At 39.4% G+C, this 22,908-nt stretch overlaps 1 protein-coding gene across 1 annotated transcript in view; it reads right to left on the bottom strand.

Moving 5' to 3' along the window:
• Nucleotides 1-10,634: 10,634 nt before the first annotated feature.
• LRFN2 (leucine rich repeat and fibronectin type III domain containing 2) overlaps nt 10,635-22,908 on the bottom strand; it is a 134,921-nt gene continuing 122,647 nt past the window's right edge. Inside the window, exon 3 of the mRNA XM_031594318.2 lies at nt 10,635-13,373. Coding sequence (XP_031450178.2) covers nt 12,455-13,373 — 919 coding nt within the window. The 3' untranslated portion in view covers nt 10,635-12,454. The remainder of the gene's footprint in view (nt 13,374-22,908) is intronic.

Raw genomic sequence — 22,908 nt, 5'->3', positions numbered from 1 at the left:
ATGCTATAATATCATGGAAAATACAGTGATGATAGTATAGTGATGATAGCAGGGTACAAAGTCTTCAGCTGCTACAAATAAGGACAAGCCGAAAAGCAGCAGCTACAGATAGAAAAATGAAAGGGGGAAAAAAAAAATTTGCTTACCTTTAGAAGGCCTCAAGTAGGTAGAGCTCTCCAGCAAGATACCCTTGCCTCCACTGTCAACCCTTAAATGAGGCCTGGGATGGGGTGGATCCTGGCTCCACCCCTTCTCGTCACTTAGGTACATTGCATGCACCTGAGCTCCCCTGGGTTGGCCCTACTTTCCCACCAGGTGCTCAATCACTGGTTCAAGCCGTGAGTTAGCATTTCCTCTACAGTCAGCAATTTCATTATTAGGTCCCTGAGGTCAGATTATTAATTTGGGATCAATTGGCAGAAGTTTCCATGAGATTTTACCCATATGTACTGAGAAGTTTCCCTGATGTCTCCAGTATTTCTTCACTATATTTTAAGAGGATTCTATTCTTGAGAAGGCAATGTGGTCTAAAAACAATATAGGAATGAGGTAAAATTTGAATACAGTCTAATTCAGATGTTTTTATAAAGTCTTGTAAACTTCTCTCCACAAACTATTAGGTCCTAATTGCCTCACTAATGTTATTTTATATAGTAACTGCAGCTCCCAACTCCTGATATTATGGCACCCAATGGGATGAAAGTAGGCACTTAGCTTTACTGCGCACTCTACTGTAACCTTTTCAGTCCGTGATTATTATTCTGTCAACGCACACTTGTTCATTATTACTTAAAGGTGTTGTCCCTTGCACCAGGACGACACACTGCTGTGTAAATTAGAGCCATAACTAACCTGTTTCAGTGCTGAAGCAAATGCCTTTCCTCTGACAAGCTATGAATTAAGAGCTTCTCTTGTCCCTGTGGAAGGAGCCTCTCTCCTTCGTTCCTAATAAGGACAATGCTGAGATGGATTTAAAAGGTTCTTTTCTGTGAAAAGGGTTGATCTATGATAATCTCCTATAATCTGAAGTCTAGGAGCAAACTCAGCACTAGGCCTGGATTGTAAATCCACTTTCTTATTCCCTTCTTCTTTTTTTTTTTTTTTTAAATTTCAGAAGTCTTTTAAATATAGTCCCTTCCTCTTCGATAAGGGATATTAAGGAAGTGCCTTTCCAATTAAGATTCAAATTGCATTAATTATTATTAATCTCAGTTCCAGTAATTGCACTCCTCCTTCATAGCCCTTTTGGAAATTATACACTGTTACGCTACAAACTGCATATTTGCAATATATGCTACCCTCACAGTTGATTTTCTTTCCCTGTGCATGCAGCAGATGTTGTGCAGTTCAGGAAACATCATTATTTTCATTTTAACTGACCATTAAAGCTCTTAGAATTACATTTTCCAAGTAAATCATTCAATGAACTTGATTTGTTCTGTTCTTGTTTTGTTTTCATTCATGAATTACTTCTGAACTACCCTAATTTTAGCAAATATTTGTCTAATTTGCACGTCGTTTTGGAGGAAAAGATGTTATTCTAGGATTTATGCTTATATTGCTAATTTCAGCTATTACATTCCCCATGTAGCCATTTGTGATAGATCAAATGTTATTACTGCTACTCCCTTGCTGGATGGGAATAACTTTTTCTGTGGCCAACTAATGAAGAAGACATGATGAATGGCAAATAATGAATGGAGAATACTTGTACTCATGTGGGAGTTCTATATGCTAATACAGGCAGTGGTAAAAGGACCATTCCCCACACAATCATATGAATGAAAAATAAGTGACATGAATATACATTAATTGAAGATAACACACGATAGGCAAACCATGCTGGAACCAAACACGTTATGAGTCCGGCTAGGTTTTCACCATTGCAGGTAGTAAAGAGAGCCTGATTTCCTCATCATCTCCTTTTCAACAAGTAAAAAGTATCAGTGATAAAAATAGTTAAAAATATACTTTTACCAGCACAGGAAAAGACCATGCCCCAACTGTTTTGGGGAGGTCTACTCAACAAATCTTGTTGAGTGTGCTGAGGGTGACAGAAAAGGAGACAAAAATGTGGACCTAGGGAAGCACTGTTGCAACCTGTAAAGCTGCTGCAACCTATATACGTTTCTAGCATTGATTATATTACTTGGGAGGTTATGAGGCTGGCTAAGGTCAGAAAAAAAGTGCAGCTCTATCTCTGTTCAGCACATTTGGGGCTGAAATTTTGTGCAGAAAGCACATATGAATATTTCTGTGAAGGGTTATTTCATATTTAGCTTTAATACATAGAACCACAGAATTGCTTGAGTTGGAAAGGAGCTTTGAAAGACATCTGGTCTAACTTCTCTGCAATGAAAGGGACACTTACAGCTAGATCACGTTGCTCAAAGCCCAGTCCAACCTGGCCTTGAATGTCTCCAGAGATGGGGCATCCACTACCTCTCTGGGTAACCTGTTCCAGTTCTTGACTTCTTGTCATAAACTTTTTTTTTTTTATATATATGCAATATAAATCTCTTCTCCTCGAGTTTGAAACCACTTCCTCTTGTCCTATTACAGCATACCCAGCTAAACAGTTTGTCCCATTCTTTCTTATAGCACCCCTTTAGATATTGAAAGGCAGCTCTCAGGTCTCCCTGGAGCCTTCTCCTCTCCAGGCAGAACAGCTTCACCTCTCTCAGTTTGGCCTCGTAGGGGAGATATTCCCTACCTTGGATCATTTCTGGGGCTCTCCTCTGAAAGCACTTCAAAAATTATCCCACTGCAAATTGTAGATTTTTCTTGGTACATTCTAGAGAGGATTTGGCCAAACAGGATTTCATGCCAAACAAGAAGTACAGTTGTTTGTAATCACCACAAGTAATATGGATAAGGGGAACACTTCACACTGCTTTCTATTTACAGAAATGAAGTTATGTATACATATATGAACTGGATACATAATAATTAGCTTATTAGAACTAGTTTCAAAAATAGCCAGAAGGGTGTGGGAACCTCTCTTGACTAAAATGAGATCCAGGTCACCTGTCCTAGAGATTAACTGTGAAGCTCATCACTAGGTGTAATCCATATTAATGCCATACACAACTTAACTGTAGTGGCATTAACAGTAAATCTAACATACCTGACATAGTAATACCTTTCAGCTGTTTGAAATCTAGGTCACCAATTTGATATTCCCAAGGGAGAAAAAAAAGGCTATAGGTTGTTTTCTATATGAAGCAATGACAAAACAATGGGTCAGTGTTTTCACTGTTTGTTTTAAGTTTTGGTGGGTTTTATTTTCTAAAATTGTCCAGAAAGAGCCATTGCTGAGCTAATCAAGAGTGAAGAGCTAGCAAGGCCCTAAATATTGAAATATGTTGATCCCATCTCTTGGAAGAGCACTGAGTGGTGACAAATGCTTCTCAGAAAACTTGGATCTTCAGTTTGTGAATGACGAAGGAGCTCCATTCAGTTAATTTTTTTTTTTTTTTTTTTTACACTGAATAATTCAAACATTGGTCTCTGGAGACAAAAACAGATATAGCAGAGTAACTGAGAAAGGAACGTGACCAGAAAGTGTATCAGCTGGATTCAGCATGTTTGTTCTCAGTGATGCACTATTACTTCATCTTGTCACAGAATCATGGAATTGTAGGAACCTCTGGAGGTAAATCAAGTTTAACCCCCTGCCAAGTTAGCTTCCCTGCAGCAGGTTGTGCAGGAGGGCATCCAAGCAGCTTGTGACTGTTTTCAGAGAAGGAGATTGCACAACCTCTCTGGGAATCCTGTTCTATTGTCAGTTGGGCTTAGGTGTACAGCAGATAAAAAATATCCTCTCTCCTGAAATCAAGTGATAAATTAGTGAAGACAGGGAATGAAGGAGGTAAGAAACATGGTGAGGAGGAGGTTCTGATTCCCAGAAGGCCAAAGGTAGATAGCAGAAGTAGGGTCCTTCCTTCTGTAAATTACTCTTACCAAGGAAGGATAAGTTCTTCAATCCCATTCAACCTTATGCTTGGTGGTCTTTTCTGGAGGAAGTCCAGCAGGGGTGGCTCTGACCCGCAGACTCCAGCCAGCCTTGGCTGCCAGCAGCACACTGATCTGGGTGCCCAGCAGGTTGCAGATAGCTGTAGCCCAGGAGCTGCAGCCAAAGCTGCCTTGCTCTCATCTGCATTCATGACTTCTAACCAATGTTAACCATTAGCCAATACTCAGCATATCGCAGACAGTTACATTTCAATCATTTGAATCTGTGTAGTCATTTTGGATCTGTTTGTGTAGCAACCCAACCATATAGCAAGCTGAGGCTCTCTGGCAGCTGTTGAAAGCATTTGTACTAATGGTTCCCAGACAGACTGCATTTTCATGCACCTACTGAGCTTTGCACTGGCCTTGCAACCCAGCTATAAAGATCCACAATCCCATTGAGCTTTCTTTACAGAAATCTGTCATCTTATATCCTCTATTAACAGGAAGACAGTCTTCTAGGGACAGCAGCTTATCTGGACAGAATCAGTACTATAGTGAGTGTTTTCTGTGTGTCTTCTCCAGATATCACTATACAGTCTGGCACAGTGCAATGAAGTATCCTGGAAGATGAGATGGTTTTTCTATACAAATTTTGTATCCAGAGTGGAATTTGAATGGAAGAGAGAATGGTTGGTCTTCTGTTTCTCAAAATCAAGTGAGAAAGGTACTTCTTAAGGTGATGGTTTCTGTTGGTTTGGTTTCTTTTGTTTCTTTGTTTTTAATTTGTTTCTGTTTTATGGCACAGTTTCTGGTTTGATACAGTTGCTACTGATTCTGTTGTTGCTGTTGCTGTACACTTTGATCTCTATTTAGTGAAATATTAAGACACACAGGAGGTGCACTCTGGCCTTCTTACAGATGAGGACTTTTGCCATCATCTCCACAAATACACATCTATGCATTTCCAAACTCCTCTACAACCCCCTCCCAGTTGGCAAGGGATTTTTCTCAAAGTCAGGTTTGACAGGCTCAGAGGCAGAAGCTCTGAAACAAGAGAAGTAATTCAAAAATCGCTTTTGTTCCAGTTTTGATTGTCAGGGTATGAATTTCAGAAGAAATTCTTTGCTTCCTTATGGAGATTAGGATAAAGGCTTAGTCTTTCAGGCTCTGAGGCAAAGATTTAGGGAGTTTTCCTGAAATGACCAGTGCCAAATTCTATCACAGGATACTGAAATAGAGAATTCTATTACACTAGTGAGGTAAAATGTGTTCTTACATGACCATGCCTCCTGTTCATGCTGTGATCTGTGCAGTGGTCCCTTTCTGGGGATCCCACTTCATCTGGGCCAGCCTTTGTGTGCAGTGACCAGCATGCATCTGTCTGCTGCAGTAACATCTGGATCATGTCAGTCCACTGAGTGCCATTTTTCTGTCTGTAGTACATCAGATCTGTGGGCCTAGTTATTTGAAGTTTCACATCTCTGAGTCATGTTCAAAGGAAGGAAGATTAACACATCCTCTCTCTGGATTTCTGTTTCATCCTCATTACCATAGGGTAAAAAGTAGATGTTTCACAGCATGCAGCCTTGCCTATGCCTTCTCAGATGCTACATTTCATACCAATGTACCAATAACATTGGCAAAGACAGCCAACATTCTTGAAACAACAGAGTCTATTTTTTAATCTGTGCAGACAAGTATCTTGTGATTAACAGCTTGTTATTAAAATATTTCTGAATTGTTAATTGCTGAGAAGAGGATAGGAGTATTAACACTTTAAAAATAAATTAGTTCCATTGAAAGAAACTTGAGATGTATCATGAGAGGCATCCATTCATCATTGCTTGACAAATATTATGGGCAAACATGGCAGTATAACATTGTTAGAATTGCCTGGCACATTCCCTTGGAGCTCTGTCTTTCTGCAGCCAAACTTTTATTTGGAAAATTTCAGCCAAAATGATTCTGCTGTTTGCAAGAGAAAAAGAAGGGAAAAAGAAGGTTCCTTTTTCTTATATTAAAAAACAAAACAAAACCAGAGAGAGAGAGCATGAGATACTTTATGAAATGTTTTTTGTGGTGTTTGTGCTTTGAAGTTCAGCCTGGATAATTTGCAAGTGGTGGGACACTCTCTTAGATATGCCTTGTGCTATTCTTCGAGAACGTTACAGAGACCTACCCTAGTCAAAAGCCTGCAGAAAACATGCACCATAAAGAAGACCTCATTAAATTTGTCAGTAAAAATGTATAGAGATTATGCATTCTTCATCTCCTCACAGCTCCTGCATATGTTCTCAGTACACATGTATGTATCAGCCTTGTAACAGAGCAACTGAACTGGCGACAGCTATGAGCTATGGGTTTTCCCTGCCCATGGTGGCTCGATACTACAATAGCGCTGGAGCTGAGGGCTTGCCTCTCATATGTGCTCTACAGTTCCCTGGACAACTACCAGGAATCATGGAGGCAGTAGAAAAAAAGATTAGACTACAGCCAAGAATGTGATAAAACTCTAGGTAATAAAAATTAGATGCACTCTTGGGGTTTGTGAGACTAAGGGGTTTCAAGCTATAAAGATGAGGAGTGCTTAAACGCACTTGTTTGGAAAGATTAAATGAGCCCTACGTCTTTGGTGGCATTATCAGTGATGGTTGTTTTTTTTTGGTTTTTTTTGTGTTTTTTTTTTTTTTGTTGTTGTTTTGTTTTGTTTTGTTTTGTTTTTCTCCCATCAAAATTGCTCACACAAATGTGGAAAAAAAGAATTCAAAAAAATCACTGTTACAAACGCTGACCAGTAAATTCCAGGTGTGATGTGAATCTTGTGGGTTAGTTTGCAGGAAGTCTCTACTCCTAAGGTTAAATGTATTTTTGCACAAATCCTCATCTGCTGCAGGTCTTGTCCTCCCTGGCAGATTGTCTGATGCCAGCTTCTGTACGGGCACAGCTGGGGGCTGACTCCTTTGTTACTGATCTGCACAGTATCAAGAACAATCAAACTGTGATGACCAAAACCCTGTAATCTGACAAGTAATTAATGGAGCACTCCTCTCCTGTTTCCAGTCTGAAGTTCATGGATTGTAAAGCCAGAATGCACTTTCTGGTAGTAGAGGGTGTGGAATATCACTGTTTCTGTGTTCAGGCTCCTCTTACTACTGAGTTTAACATCTGATACAGCTGACTGATCCTCCCAAAATCCAAGCCAGCCAACAAAAGAATCAGTTTGTCATCATAACCAGGAACAGTGCAAAACAGTTGCTGCCTATGGTTTGCTTATCTCCCTGCAAAACAAAAATTCTCACTTTTTTTAGCATGTGTTGGAAGAATTGGGTAAATAAGTACCCTAACATAGGAGCTGAGTCATATGAAACCCCTCACCTTCAGTTAAGTTCTTTTGAAGCACTGAACTCCACCAGCTGGAATGAGATGCAAATTATCAATTAATTTTCCTAAAACAGGAGGCTTTTGGTCTCTTTTTCATCTCATTAGTATTTCATTAAAAAAAAAAAGAAATTCCATCATTACCAAACAGGAAAATCTGTGTATAACTAACCATAAAGTTAAAGAGCAAAACGTAGACATGTGTGCATGTATTTACATAAACATGTATGCATGAATACAAATGCAAAAACATGCCGTTATATCTATATCTCTCTATATATTTATATCTGTGGCATTTGCCATCTGTTAGCAGTGTAATACTGGAAATAAGCATCTGGCACTGTTTCATATAGTTGGGCCTTTTGACAGCTAATGCTAGGGAATGCTGTACCTTTGGGGATTACCAAATAATTAATTAGGAGTAGGTAAACATACTGCAGAACACAAAATTCCTATACTGAAAGCAAGAGTGTCAAGGTACTCTTAGATTTATTTTTATCCTGGCCTCGAGCCTAACATCAGATCTAATGCTTTTTGGCGGGATGCTCTGACTGTGTTTAGGGCAATTTTTGTTATAAGTGAACCATAAAAGACGTTAATAATGTTACTTGTTAATTTTGCGTCCACATTATTATAACTCCACAATTGCCCAGGTAGTTAACTGTAAACACTGAAAACAGTGCAGAGAGAATCACTGAGAAAGGTTCCAGAGAAATAAGCTGCAAGAAGACGTATGCTCCATGAACCATATGGTATGCTATGTGTTACCCATGGGTTAATGGTTACAGAGCGCTGGAAACAGATGTGACATTTGAGCTATTCAAAGGCTAAAACGTTTTCTTCCTTATCAGATGGAATTATTCATTGGCTTCCAGGTTCAAAAGTGTTTAAATCATTGCTGCATTTACTGCACTTACTCAGACACCTCCAAGGGCTCTTTTTGGTCATATGTCTTTGCAACCCTTTGCTGGGTGCAGTGTGCGAACGAAACAAGCTGTTTCTCGGAATGCTATTTTCTTGTTTCCAGAGCAAATCAATCTTATAGTGTGGGATATGAACAGCTTTAGCTACGAGATGGTACAACCTTTCAATTTTGTATCGTGTAAAGCCAAGGTACTTTTCATTGCTTTGTTGTTATGCATTGATTTTTGAATGAATTAGTCAAAACTGTAGCCAGGAATTGGGTGGAGACTGGAAACATAGGTCATCTTCCCCAGAGGGGAGGGGAAAAGCGTATCAGTTGCTATCCTCTAGAGCTGGCAGTCAGAGAAGACATTTGAAACAAGGAATACAGTCCAAGTCATGAAATTTGTAAGGAGGATACAAATAATATGGTCTGCTTTGTTACAGTTCCATATGTACACAGGCAGACACATACACACAAGTAGATTTCATGCTCAAATTGACCATTTGGTTCCTAACAAATGCCATGTCATGTGCACTCCATCTCATCGTGTTTCAGAGATTTCCATTTTGTCATCTTTTTTAACAGGATTATATTTTCACTATGATACAAGAAGCTCAGCTTCTCAACCAGGTATGGAAAACATGTATTGTGCTCAGAAAATGAGTATGTGTATATATATGATTTTACTAGCCACTGATGTGTAGTTGCCCTCAGAAATGGAGCAAGAAATGGAGCAATCTCTGCCATGCAACAGCAATATAGAGAAATAATCAAATCCAGAGATGCTGAATGAAATGTACCAGTGGAAACAGGCAAATATACAGGCTTACAGAGCTTGATAAGAATGTGAGGGGGAGGAACTCAGGGGTCACACTCCTGCACTAGCAATTAGGGCATTGTTACAGGATGTAATCAAAAAGCATTATTTTTGGCAGTGCTGAAACACTCAGAGTTGTACAGGGGAAGCTGCAGGATAATTTCAGAGGACTTGATGGCTGTGAGAGCAGGGCCATGGCTGGTGGCACATGGACACCGTTGCCCCATCAGGAGCTTCGGCAATTTAGACTTAAGGAAGAACTTTTTCTCTCAGAGAGTGGTCAGGCACTGGCACGGCCTGCCAAGGGAGGTGGTGGGGTCGCGATCTCTGGCAGTGTTCAAGAGGCGTCTGGACGAGGAGCTGCGAGATATGGTTTAGTGCTTGTGGTAGCAGTGGTAGTGTGAAAACAGTTGGACTAGATGATCTTATAGGTCGTTTCCAACCTTGTGATTCTATGATTCTATAATGGCACCATGATGCCAGGCTGGTTCCAACCTTCTCTCAGGGCTGCTCACTTGCTGATTTGTTGTGTGGCTCCCTGCCTCATGTACAAGTTCCTTGGTCTTCTTCGTCCCAAACGCTGTGAGTACAAAAGCAACAATTGTTGGGCATTCATTTCATTTTGCTCACAATGTGCAAATATGCTGATGTGGATCAAGCCTCATTTATTAAAGCTAAATGAATTGAAATCATGATTAACAGTAATAAATACAGCTGTTAGATCGTGCACCTTATTACCTGGGTTCTTTGGCAGCTATCCATTATTTTAAAGCAGCATCTGTTGACATACTCTAATCCTATGTGAGAAAGTGAAATAGACGCTTTGCTTTTTAATAAAGAGTGTAAGATACTGCTTTTGAAAATTCATGACTGCATATGCTACTAATCTTGATGATGAACTCAACAGCTAAATTAAAAACAACCCAAACATCATGCCCAAAGAGAAGCAGCATCATGATAAACTGTAGTTGAACCGCATCACAGCGTAATAAGGAAAAGAAAATCAATACATGAACCTCTTTAAGAGTCTTCAGTGCAACATAAATGTAAATGTTGTTAATAGGAAGCTGCCATCTGGACAGTTGGATGATGTAGATTCTGGCAATAGAGGTGCCATTCCTCTTGGAAAGCACAAGAAAATCAGACTTTGAAAGATGTTGCAAACAAAGTTTTACTGAATCTCTTTTGAATATATTAAAGTTGGCTATGAGAAAAAGCTTGCAAAGCCATCAAAAAGGCTTCCTCTTACTTCTTCATGTTTTGGATCAGGGCAGAGATCACTGTTCAAATACATTAGTGATGTAAATCTGTGCAAATGTGACCACACACACAAAAAAAGCTGAGATGCCCTTTTAAAAGATCTTTTCTACAAAAAGGAGATTGTATTCCAAGAGTCTGTATTATGGGATTCCTACTGTATATACTTAAAACCCTGAAGTCAAAGATAGTCTGCAGGAGAGAGAAAGCAAACATATTTTTAAGACCTTTTTTTGAATGATCACCGCTCCTTATTTAGGTTTTATAGAAGACCGCAGAACAGCAAATAAATGAAAAGCAGGTACTTTTCCCCAAGAATGTTTTTTACTGTACATTTTGTAGCAAAAAAAAAGAAAAAGAAAAAAGGAAAAAATATTCTGCTCACAGGGATGTCATTTCTAAAACTCCAAGTAGGAAACATGACAAATACAAGATCAAGTACACAGCTATGTCACAATATATCTCTGCACCTTTAAAAAAAATATACATAGAGTTTTTTTCATGTGTTATTTGCTCTGTGCCCTGACCCTTTCCCCACATCTCTTACAAAATCATAGGATCTATGTGCAATTTCAGAATGGTTCCCAGCAGCTGATCATTGGCAGCCAACAAATTAATAAACAAGAAGGACAGTTGCAGTAGCCACCAGAATGCTGGAAATCACAGTCAAGTCACCAAGGACAATAAAGTCACCGAGGACAATGGGCCATGTGCATTTCCAAAACCACAGAAATGCTTCCCAACAAGGAATCTGAGAATCGGTTTACAAGCCCTGAAGAGCTTATGTTCTTAGTTAGCAAATAGGTGAGGGTGAGGGACAGGGGCGCTGGGGGGGGGTAGTTGGGAAAGGCTGTTTGTGTGCAGGGGACACGTGGGAGACTCCCTGCCCTGTGACACCCAAATTTAACTCTTTTTATGTGGCTAATTGGGAACATATCCAATCCTCCTGAAACACACCAAAACTTACATTTCATGTGATGCTAGTGGTACAGTCAAGTCATGGAGACTGTAGAAAGAGCTTTTGTCACATTAGGGTGGAAAACTGTGTTTTCTTTGTCAGTTGAGTAGAGAGTGACAGTGTGACCTTTGCCAGAAGCAACTGGCATTCAGAATGTAGACTATTCATGCGAGAAACTTTGGTTTTCCCTTTCTTTTTCCTTTACTATGAAATCTTGATAACTACTTTTTGCATCTTTGTTAGCAAAACCCCCAGAGATACCAATAGTTGCTGCAATCTGCCTTAAGCCCTGACAAGCAGAGAATATGAAGAAGATGGGAGAAAGAGGAGGATTTTTTAAAAACTTATCAGGCCCTAGATTTTAATTTTTCTAGGACATGAAGTGGTAGTATCAGAGGTGAGTTATACAGAACTTCAGAAATTTGACCTTTTTACGTATCCTCCTTTTCATCCAAGGGATTTAGTGGGAGACTGAAAACAAAACAAAAAATACATGGAAACAGACTTTCTGCTGGGAAAGAAAAAAACAGAAACCAACAAAACAAAACAGCCCAGAAGCACACACAAGGCAAAACAAAACAAAAAATCAGCAAATCCCAAACCAAAAGCCCACTCGACAGGTATTATTATTTTCCCAGATGTCACAGTTACCACTACAAGATAAACAATTTGCTTTAATCTGTCCCTGCGGATGCCCTGCCTGTGCATCTGAGAAAGTCATTCACAATAATAACCAGATGCATCCTAGCACCAGTCTTACATCCACAGAAGTGCATTTCTGTGGATAAAAGTGAGAGTTGCCCTTATATAAAAAAAGAAAACCTTTAAATTTATGCTCTTAAACCCCTTTTCATCCTCTTTGTTTAATCTTGTTTGACAGTTCACCAAGAATTTGAAAAACTTTTGGAAAGCAATGACAAATACAACAGTAAATTTCTTGAAACATTCACACATGTTTCAGCTGGGGACCGACAGGAATGGTGCCATATGTGCCTATTCACATTGCAGGACCTTCCTTCACTTTTAGCATCCCAATTACTTATTTATTTACCTATCCTTTTTGCCAGTACAACTGAAAACATTTCCTCCCCTCTCTTTCCAAATGCAGCAGCAGCATACTACTGCAGCAAACCACGATATATAACACATGAGTGGAGAAGATGGGGGGAGACGTTGATATTTACACTGTGCTTTCCATTACCCACTCTGAACTCCCATAAGTCCCTTTTGCCCCTGTTAGGTCATTGTCATCGTACTGTAAAAGCATGCCATTCACCGAGAGGCTCCTCTTTGTCCAAATGTTCGTTATCTTTTTTGGGTAGGTACAACACTGAGATGTAGCAAAGTCCCCCATGTCAAAAGAATGGCTACGTTTAGTTTTGCCCTCCAGAGGCAACATGAGGAGGCTGCGAAATTTGGACTCCGGCTGGCCCAGCAGTGGTTCTTTGTCCGAATGGCGGGCCGCCGTGGAAGTTCTGGAGTCTGTCGTCTCCTCCTTTTTCTGACATTTCAGTTCCAGGGAGGCAAAAGCTCCCATTAGACGGTCAATGTTGTGTTTTGACCTGGAGGGGGGCCTCCACTTACTGGACAATGTGCCCTGTTCACTTTGGAGGCTATAGTTATCACAGTCACGGCTATTCATAGAGCTGGAAGAAGAGGAGATGCTGCTTCTCACAGACCCGGAGTTAAACTCCATAAGTTCGTTTCTCACCACCACTTTGGGGTTGACTTGGGGCAGGACTCCATTCTGAACCGGTTGTGCTCCATTTGTCTGTGAGTAGACATTGCTGACGCTGGACATCTTCCCTTGGGAGTTGTTGCAGACCTTGTAGCGGACCATCAGTATTACAATGAACACCAACAGAGTTGCCACAATGATGCCCCCAATGATCAGAATCATGGTCCCACCCAGGAAATGGCTGTGCATCGACTGGCACTGAGGGTAGTCTTCTTTGGTGAAGAATTGGGCGCACCCCACAATATTGGTGGCAGTAAGAGTAGTGGCGGTGTCATCCCACATTGCCAGAACACAGAGGTCATAGCCTGTTCCAGAAACAAGGTTGTTTACGACAAAGGCTTTGTTTGTAGCAGGAATCATCCTTTAAGAAGAAAAAAAAAAAAAAAAGAAGATAAAAGAAAAAATATGTTACTGAGGAAAATGAGGAAACGAGAACAGTTACAGGAACAGTGTGTGAGCTGGCAGGAAGGACTCAGATCCATAAAGTCCAAACAAGCATTCAAATTTCCTGGTTCCTTTGGGTCCAACAACCCAGTATTCAGGAATACAGAAATTTTGAGGGTCAACTCTCAAATGTACAATAAAGGGAGTAAGGAAAACCAAACCAAACCAGTCTGCTCCTTTTCTCTCCTTACTTGTACCTTATCTAATTTTAAATACATTCAAACCTGAACAAATAATTCAGAATAAAAATACATGCCCACAAAGAGCAGTTCTTTCTGAACATGCAAATGACCACTGCATTTCCTAAGTCTGAACCTGGCAGTCATAACAGCGCTTCATGGGTGCCTGAACGTGTACTGTATAACTCTGGTAGGTTGCTTACATTGTGAAGACAAGAGGCTACATTTAGTTTTAGTGTTCCTTGAGAATTCAGGGCAGGCAGCCTCTCCTACTTCAGAGAAAAAGAAATATTGGCATTCTCAGTGGCTGAGAATAAAACCAGAGGTGCCCCTTGCCTTTTTTTTCTCTTTACTGCCACATAATTACAGGCTCAAGGGAGAGAAAATAGCTGAAATTAGAAACAGTCCATTCTGACTTAGAGATGCAGATCTTTAGCACAGGCAACAACGTGCAACACAGAGCAAGCTGGCATGAGTGTAACTGGGATGGTAAGGCATGGCCGTAGGAAAAAGGCATACTCCTGGGAGTGCCAGGATTTCCTAGCCTCAAACAACCGTCACAGACAGCACACATTACAACACTCCAGGGACCTCTCAGTGCAGTGGGAGGGAACAGACCTGCACGGAGAAGCAGCATCAGGGCACTACAGAGGTGAATATCTGATCATCTCTGCATCTGTGCATTCCTGCACTTAGACATCACATCAGCCTGGCCACAGGCAACATTTTAAAAAGCAAACAAACAAACAAACAAAAAATTCTGGAGGTAAAAGTAAAATCGATGAGAAAAACTTGGAGGATAAACCTGGCAGATTTACTCAATGTTATACTTGAGATCCCCGTCACATTTATCATCATAACAGACATGTTCTGCACAAACATGGATGAACTATTCAGTATGAGGTGAGAGGACATAAAGCAGCCCTCTTGGAAAATGTTGGGTACTATAGCTAAAATGGCTACTAATAGCCACAGTGGCTGGTCTCGAGTCATTTCTAATTGTCCTCTTCCCCGTGTGTCTCTGACAACAACACACAGCTGCTAAAACAGCATGGGGGCAACGCCTGCACACTGCTGAATTGTTCAAGGAACAGTTTTGTACCATCTTCATAACTAAAATCCACAGACCACAGCACTTATTGTTCCTGTGTGTTACTCTATTTCTCCCTTCTGCCAGTTATTATTATAGTTCACAATAGTATTATCAGGCCTGGGAATGAGTGTAACAGTGGGGCACCTATTTCATCTGTTTCTATCTGACACATATTCTCACATTTTCCAGATGATCAGCGAGTGGAGATATACTGAAAATCTTCATGGAAGGTCTGCTGATGATGATTATAATGCCTCTGCATTTATTGTCAATGCAGACCCTGCAACCAGCTCTTGTCTTCATCTCTCCCAGGTCCCACAAACTGAGAAGCTCTCCTACAGGGAGATGTCATCCATCTCACACTTTGCTCTGCTCCATTCTTATTTGTCTTCCATGGATTTCATATAGTCCCTATCCTGCAGAGGGAATGTCATATACACAAACCAAGGATGATACACAGAATAAAAGAATCAAGCTTCAATTACATGATCTTCAGGCCCATGAGCAGTTTCACCAATGGTTTCATCTTTCCTTCTGTATCACCCATTGCTATAGTCCACTTTCCACTCTAACTGTCAGCTACATGCTTACAAAAAATCTGCAGGGCATAAGGCCTTCAGAAATTGTTTCATTATGAAACATCACTGCAAAGAAAAATAGCACTGTTAGCAGAAAGAATAGACAGCCCTGCAAAACTGAGTCTCAGTCTTGGATCATAACTCACAAGAAACAGAGTTATAGCACCATCTGCTAGAGTGCTTCCTTCTGCTTTACACTGATTAAACACAGAGAGATCTTTTTATTCCCTCTGAGCAAACGGCAAACAACTGAGTTTACATAGCGTATACACTTGCACATATCTTACACGAATAGAAGTATAGTATTTCAGCTTAACACTCCATGCTAATTTATACAGAGTGAACACTAGTAACCTTAATCATTTATAACTTGTTTTCTTCTGATTACATGCAAGCTTTCAAGGAAATGTAGCTACTTGGAACATTTCAAAGGGTGACAGGGAGTGATAGTGGCCATGATGGAGCCAGTCCATGTGAAAAAAGAACAGCAGTGACGCCAAAACCAGGCCTAAAACATGGATAGGTTAGTTGCCTTGAAACTTGTCATAAAAGCTCATCTTAGTCTTTGAAAGCAATGGAGTCATTTATAAGCTCATTCAGTCCTGGGAGCTACAGCTGTGATAATATTGCTATTAATAATAGCTTTACAAAAGAACATAGTTGTAATCCCAGTTATGGAAAAAGCAATCAACTCTCCATGTACATCTAAAATGAAGGTTTCTGGATGTTTCCGTGAATAAACTTTAAATATTCTTCTAAAATGTTCAAATTAACATTATTGTAAGAGAACAGCTGAGCATAGGAGTAAGCACCAAATTTAAGTCTACTAAGAGTTAAGTAATTAATCTCTTAGACTTAGTTTTAGTTTAATTAATCTCTTAGATATATTTTTCAAGCTTGTAGGGAAGATCTCATTTTCATGAAGCTGCCAAATTGAGAGATTATTTAGATATTCTTTCTGTGCCTTACCTAGCCCTTCTCAGTTAGCTTGCCTACCAGTCAGCTTTGATGGATGACATGTCTTAACATTCCCCACACCTCAAATGCATACAGACGCATTTTCACCCTGGGATACCGATGACCATTTGATTGTCCAAAGCAGGGTAGCTGCAAGATGTCACTTCAGTATATGCTTTGCTGCATGACAAGGGTATTCTCTTTGTGGCTGCTATACACATCCAGCACTGTTAGTCACGGATCATCATGCCCAGCTGTTGGGACTCAATAGGCAGGAGCTGCCAAAAAACAAAAGGGCTCTTTAAATTTGTGGGCCAGGCAGAGATGCTGAAAGGCTTTGCTCAGTCAACTCAGGGTAACTAAACACAGAAGGTTGGTTTCAGGTATTCTATTGCCTGGATCTCCAGAGGACATAAAAAAACAGCTTTATATCTTAAGGCAATGAGCTTGATATTGTCCACCATCTCTGTGGGACAGTGCAATCCAGAGCTGCTTCTGATCACAGAGTGGGAGTAAAGATCTAACTTTGATATTAGCCTTTCTTTAGGGGAGAAAAAAAAAATAACTGCTGAGTAACTGCAAGAGGAAATCAACTAGAAAAACGCCTGCTTAATTTTAAACTAACACTAAGTTTTGATAGGTGTACAGTTTAAGAAGCCCAAGAATACTGAGGCCTGGGAAAACAGTGTCCTCAACTATGCTAACAGTGTATGTGTAGGGACATAAGAGTTCCCAGGAAAGGATCTAAGACCAACAAGCTTTGGATAGAGAATCCACTTAACAAAAGGCATTTAAAATCTAAGTGAAAGAAGAAATTTGGAAATATTTTCAAATTTTTATTTTCTCCTTATGAAATTTCACTGTTTAGACTCATAAGACAGTAATTTCCATTTTTCTCCTCCAGGTTACTTTCTTTGTGGTGGGAACAGCAGGTAAATTTGTCCCACATTGGCACTTGAATTTGTTATCTGTCTTTTAAGGTAGACTCTGAATCATACCAGTGAAGATTAAAAATCTTCTTATAAAAACTTGGTTCCAATCTCTCAGAAAACCTTGCCTTTAAGGAATGAAATGAGAAAGGAGGTCTTACAGTTGACCTTCATAAGGAACAAAGAGCCCTATTCTCTCACCTTTTGCCACAGTATTGTCACTTACTGGAAGAGGAGGGGAGATATGGCCAGGACTGGGGCATGTCATTTGTGTGAATTAGACTATCAACAGACACTGCACCCATGCGTTATGAAGAATTTAGGAAGGTTAGAGGAAAGTTTTCAAACCTTTTACAAAGTCATGGAGACTTAATGTCTCACTTTCTGAAACCACAAAATTGAGACCATGACAAAAAAAAAAGCACAGTGTTACCACTTTCTTTGCATTCAACCTTATTTTATACCATTGCTAAAAAGTCCTTATTGTGTCCTTAAAACAAATTTATAATTACTCCCTTTAGTGTGTGGTGTTATTAAGAAAATCCAAAAATAAATGACTTAGAAATGCAGGAGAAAAAGAGTTGCTGCAAACTTCATACATAATCCCAGATCTGAGTGAGCACTGAAGCTTGCAGGCAATGAACTGGTCTGAGAATTTAAGAGATCTGCATTTTATGCTCTACTTTATCACTTACACTGATATCAGGCTCTACTTTATCAGAAACTTTCAGTTCCTGAGAAACCATTTTGCTGTACTGTAAATCTTCACTTATAAAATGGGGATAATGCCAGCAATCTACTTTCAAAAGAAGCCTATAGTATATGGGAGGAAATTAGCAGATATTATGATTACACTGTAATACACAAATGGATTCTTTTCTTCTTTGTAGCACTGGGGATTAGCAGTGAACTGCTGGTTAATACTGTGGCTATGCAAAACAGAGAAATTAGAGAAAAGACAGATTAGGCTAATTGGCTAGGCAATTCCGTTCCTTTTCTCCATCCATGAAAGGTGTGATACCATCTAGTTTTAGCCTGAAACCGCCTTAATCACAGACCTTGCAGAGAGACGTCAAGGCAGCTCCTTTGAGGAGGCATTTGCAACTCCCAAGACTCAGTTTTATGCTGACCTGCTAGACTACATTGCTTTTCTTGAAGTCCTATTTTTGTATTGTCCCGGGCTTTTCATTATCTACACTGCAATACAATTAATCCTTTTTGTTTTAACTGAATAGCAGGCAGTTGAAATGGAATGTCATGTGAATTTGCTTAGAAACATATTTGCTGTGCCTAAACTGCTTGACACAACCTCTTCCTGCATGATATTACCTCCGCAAGTCATGCCATGCTGATATGAAATGTGTCCCAGGACAGATACCTCACAAGAAATGGTTTGTGTTTCTGCTGGCACATTCAATTTCAGACTTAACTCCAGAAAACTGCACATTCAGAATGATTCTTGGAATATTTTAACTCCCAAACAATGCTGTAAAAATCATTCTAGCAATCATATCAAGACTTTGTCAGTATATATGAGGAATGTTTCTGTGAACTCATTAATTTGCCAAGATAAATGTGACCCCATACACAAATTATGAAGTAACTGCAGTGTTTAACATTGTCACCATGCTCTACAAGTAAGTAATGAAGAAGAAAGTAGGCAGAGGAAGAAAGGTGGCAAGGTGAAATAGCTTGGGTCCCGTAAAATCTTTCACCAGTTAACTTTGGGTACTTAAAGTTCCTGAAACATAGAGTTGAATTTTCATTAGAAGTGCAAAATACTGCTTTGATTACTCTAAGAACAAGAAATTGATCCAGAAATGGTTAATACTGGAATCTGACTAATTTTCATTAGTGAAGATCTTTCAGCAAAACAAAAACAATCAGAAAAATAGTAAGGTGAATTTAGAGAGGGGAAAGAGGTCAAATAGTGGGCAGATATTGAGAGGAAGACCTGAAGGATCTAAATAGCAGTGAAATTTCACATGTGATTGATTACCTGGAGGAGAGAGCAATTACTTGACAAATATGGACTGCACAATTGACACTGTTTTGTGATTTTCTTGAAAGTTTGATATGTATACTGTTGTCATTTTTGCTGTCATTTTTGCATTTTTCTTCTGGCATTATGCAATGAATGAAGGGCCTGAAATCTTATTAAAAATTAAGACAACATTGAAAGTTGATTTATAACCTTTATAGATGCAAAACTAAAATTTTTAAAAAACAGCCTTTTCTCCTAAGGCCTGAAGAACCAGGAAGCAAATACAGAGGACCAGTCACATTACAGTGTGAAATGTCACAGTCATTTGGTACTTGATTCAAGATTTTTGAGTCTAAGAATTTGAGAAAGACCAAGGCCTACTATGACCTGCATCTAGAAAAAAAAAAAAAAGATAGTTGCATCTGATTTCTCCTGGTGTCTTGGGAAAACGATAGTTGTTAGTGTTAGGGATGTAATTTCTCTGTCAGGCATGTCAACAGAAGAAAATGTCAGATAATTCCAGAAGGTAGCCACACAGTCAGTAAACACTAGCTCAACCCAGCATGAAAAAATTTCCTGCATTTTTTATTTCATTAGTTTTTTGGGGGGGTTATGATATGCATTCTTAATTTTTTTTCATGTAGAGCCTTTATTATTAAACACAAATCCCTACCTGCTTTTATGAATCTTGTCTCCTCATCACTTGTGCATCCAGCTGCCCATCAGAGATGGGCAGAGATCCCAAATGATACACATAGTATACATCATTTCATTATTATTTCCTAATTTCATTATGCTTTTTTCTGCTCATTTGGAAAAGTGAGAAAGTGAGAGAGTGAAGACAGAGCCAAAAGCATTAGATAAGTCTGTCACGAGATGGTGAGCCAGAGAGATACCAATAATGAATATACTCCCTGTGCTACAGAGAGCAAAGTGAGAGGGGGGAAAAAAGAAAAAAGAAAAATGAACAAACAAACAACACATACACACACACAAAATTAAACTTTTAGCTCGGAGAATATAAATTTCTGGTGAGATCTGAAATGTTGCTGAACATTGTCTCCTGAGGATGTACAAATGTCATTCAATAGGTGACAGGGAAACTTACTGCACAAGGCTGAGAAGGGAGTGCAAGTTATTCTGCTCCCCTCCACTAGCCATTACTCTAGGAGAAAATGTTTCTCTCCTTTATTATTCCCAGACAACTTCTTGCATATAATAGGGATCTACAAGCAGGCAGAATTCATGAGGGTGAATAAAGACCACCAGATCACACATCATAGTTTACAGTGCCTCACAGGGAGTGGAAAGGCAGTGCTGAGCTCTGCTGTCTGGTAACAGCATCAGGGCACAAGGGAACAACAGCATAGAGCTATGTCAGGGGAGAATCTGGTGGGGGTTAGGGAAACGGTGCTCCAGAGAGTAGTGGACATGGAACAGGCTGCCCAGGGCAGTGGGCACAGCCCTGAGCTGTCAGAGTTCAGGAAGTGTTTGGACACTGCTCTCAGATACAGGATTTGGATGTTGAGTGGTGCTGTGTGAAGCCAGGGTGTGGAGTCGATGATCCTTGTAGGTCCCTTCTGCGATTCTATAGAATCACCCTGTTATGCCCTGAACCAATGAGGTCACTGAGTTCAGTCCTCTAGGTTCCAGTTAGTGTACTGTAAAAACCTCGTTGCTTAACGTTGGCATAACGGAACAAAATGAGACTTTTAAACTACTTGTTCTATACTATTCATTTCTTTCATATAGATGTGACAAGAGCAGACATTTAGTGCCCTTCATCTTCTAAGAAACCAGAGACATATCCCAGGAATATTTGAGAGCAGAAAAGATAAATCCAGACACACCCAAGTTACTCAGTTGTAGATAAAGCACCTTTCACCTCAGTATGTCTGGGATATTAACTGCCTCAGAAAAAAAAAAATCCTCACATTAATTCAAATCCAACTAAAACATATTTAAGCTCATTAGCAGAGTAATTGAAAGCCTGCACAGTATTTCTGTTAGTAAGTGTGAAGCTGAAATATTTATGGAAACAAAGTATAGCCATAAATTCACTCTTTATCATGTTAATACAGAGCTATCATAATTCACAGCAATGTTTCAAAAAGCCAGACTTTAAATTAGAGATTAATAAAAATATATATAAAGTCACCAGGCTGCTCTGCTGATAGTCACAACACCATTACAACTAAGGATGAGAAAAGATAAGAATTATCCACGGAAGGTGCATTCAAGCCTTCAAGCGGAGTGTGGCACCTGGGATAGTCTCTTCCCAGATTTTTGTCAACAAATGACCCATCCACTTGATTGTGGTCTCATGCTTATTCCCTCTGACTCAAACAACTTAGAAATCTATAATACAGAACTGGACAGTTAAACCAGAAAAGGTCATCCTACCATATTAGGAGAGGTTCACAGAATAGAAACAACACTTTAAGTAACGAGTACATTTAGAAACTCATAGGAAATTCATTTGCTAAAGGGATTTTGCTATTTTCCTGTCAGCACACAGCCATGTGGTTCAGTCACATGCTGCCCTTTCTTGTGAGTTACACCTAAGTCTTCCTACTTATTTTCAGGCAATGAAATCAGTGCAAATTATAATAATTTTGTGGACAGCTGCCCATCCCCTTTTTCTGTGAGAGTTCGTGTGAGCTGAGGTGAAGGGGAGGAGAGGAATTTTCAGTGACTTCTTTCTTGCTTACTATGCAGAGAACTTATGCTGGGCTGCAACTCATGTGTCCTGCAGAAACTCTGTGTCCTACAGCACAAGCAAATTTTATTTCTGGAAGGTTATGCTGGAATGGCAAAAATGCCATATACTGCTCAAAGTCATGCTCTTGTGTTCTTTGTAATTGACAGATCAAAGCAAACACCAATATGCTGTTTCAGGCTATTCTGTCACAAAATCGGTGCTTTAGCCAGAGAAATGTGGTGCCAGCTCATAACCAATTCTAACCATTCCAGTCAACTGAAAGAGTCTCAAAGTGTGAATCAGAGGTCTCACTACCCATAGTAAGTCTATAAACAGATTGTTGTTTTATATTAAAAATTTGTTTCAAGATCTGTTTGAGACACAGTTTAATCATATATCATTTCAGTTTTCCTTTAAAATTCCCTGCTAACTAACATTCCTGTGACGATACTTGTGGTTAAACTCAAGAGACTGGAAATGGTCACCTTCCAGAATCTCAAGTCTCTCTCTCACTGGAAAATTGAATAAAAAGATAGTTTAATTGCCAATTGAGAGGATGAGAGAACTACATTTGCTAGTTAGCAAATCTATAATTCTAATCTATATTTATCTATATTTTATATCTATATTAATCTATATTCTAATCTATAATTAGCTAAAACTACTCACAAAGATGCAGTCGGAGTATATCTATATTTGGAGAAGTACATAGGCACAGTTTTGAAACATGGAAAGAGTTATTTGAAGATATTTTAATAATAACAGGCTGCTTGAAAAGCAAGGAGAGAATGCAGGAAAACTGAAGGTTGAGGATCCAAGTATCTAATCTCTCAGCAAACAATGGAAATATATTTTTTCAATATCAACTGGACACAGTAGAATTATTTGATTCCTATAAATTAAAAAAAAAAAAAAAAGAAAGAAAAACAATAGAGGAAAGTTTGAGCAACAAACTCTTTATGCCAGCCATCGAGATTTTAGTTACTGCATTAGAAGAAAGCCTTTTGTGATGAAATTCTCTATGAAACATG

The sequence above is a fragment of the Phasianus colchicus genome, chromosome 2, assembly GCF_987193195.1.
Source record: "Phasianus colchicus chromosome 2, bPhaCol1.hap1.1, whole genome shotgun sequence".
In the NCBI taxonomy this organism is placed as follows: Eukaryota; Metazoa; Chordata; class Aves; order Galliformes; family Phasianidae; genus Phasianus; species Phasianus colchicus.
The sequence above is the reverse complement of the archived record's forward strand: the minus strand, read 5'-3'. Positions and strand labels throughout refer to the sequence as shown.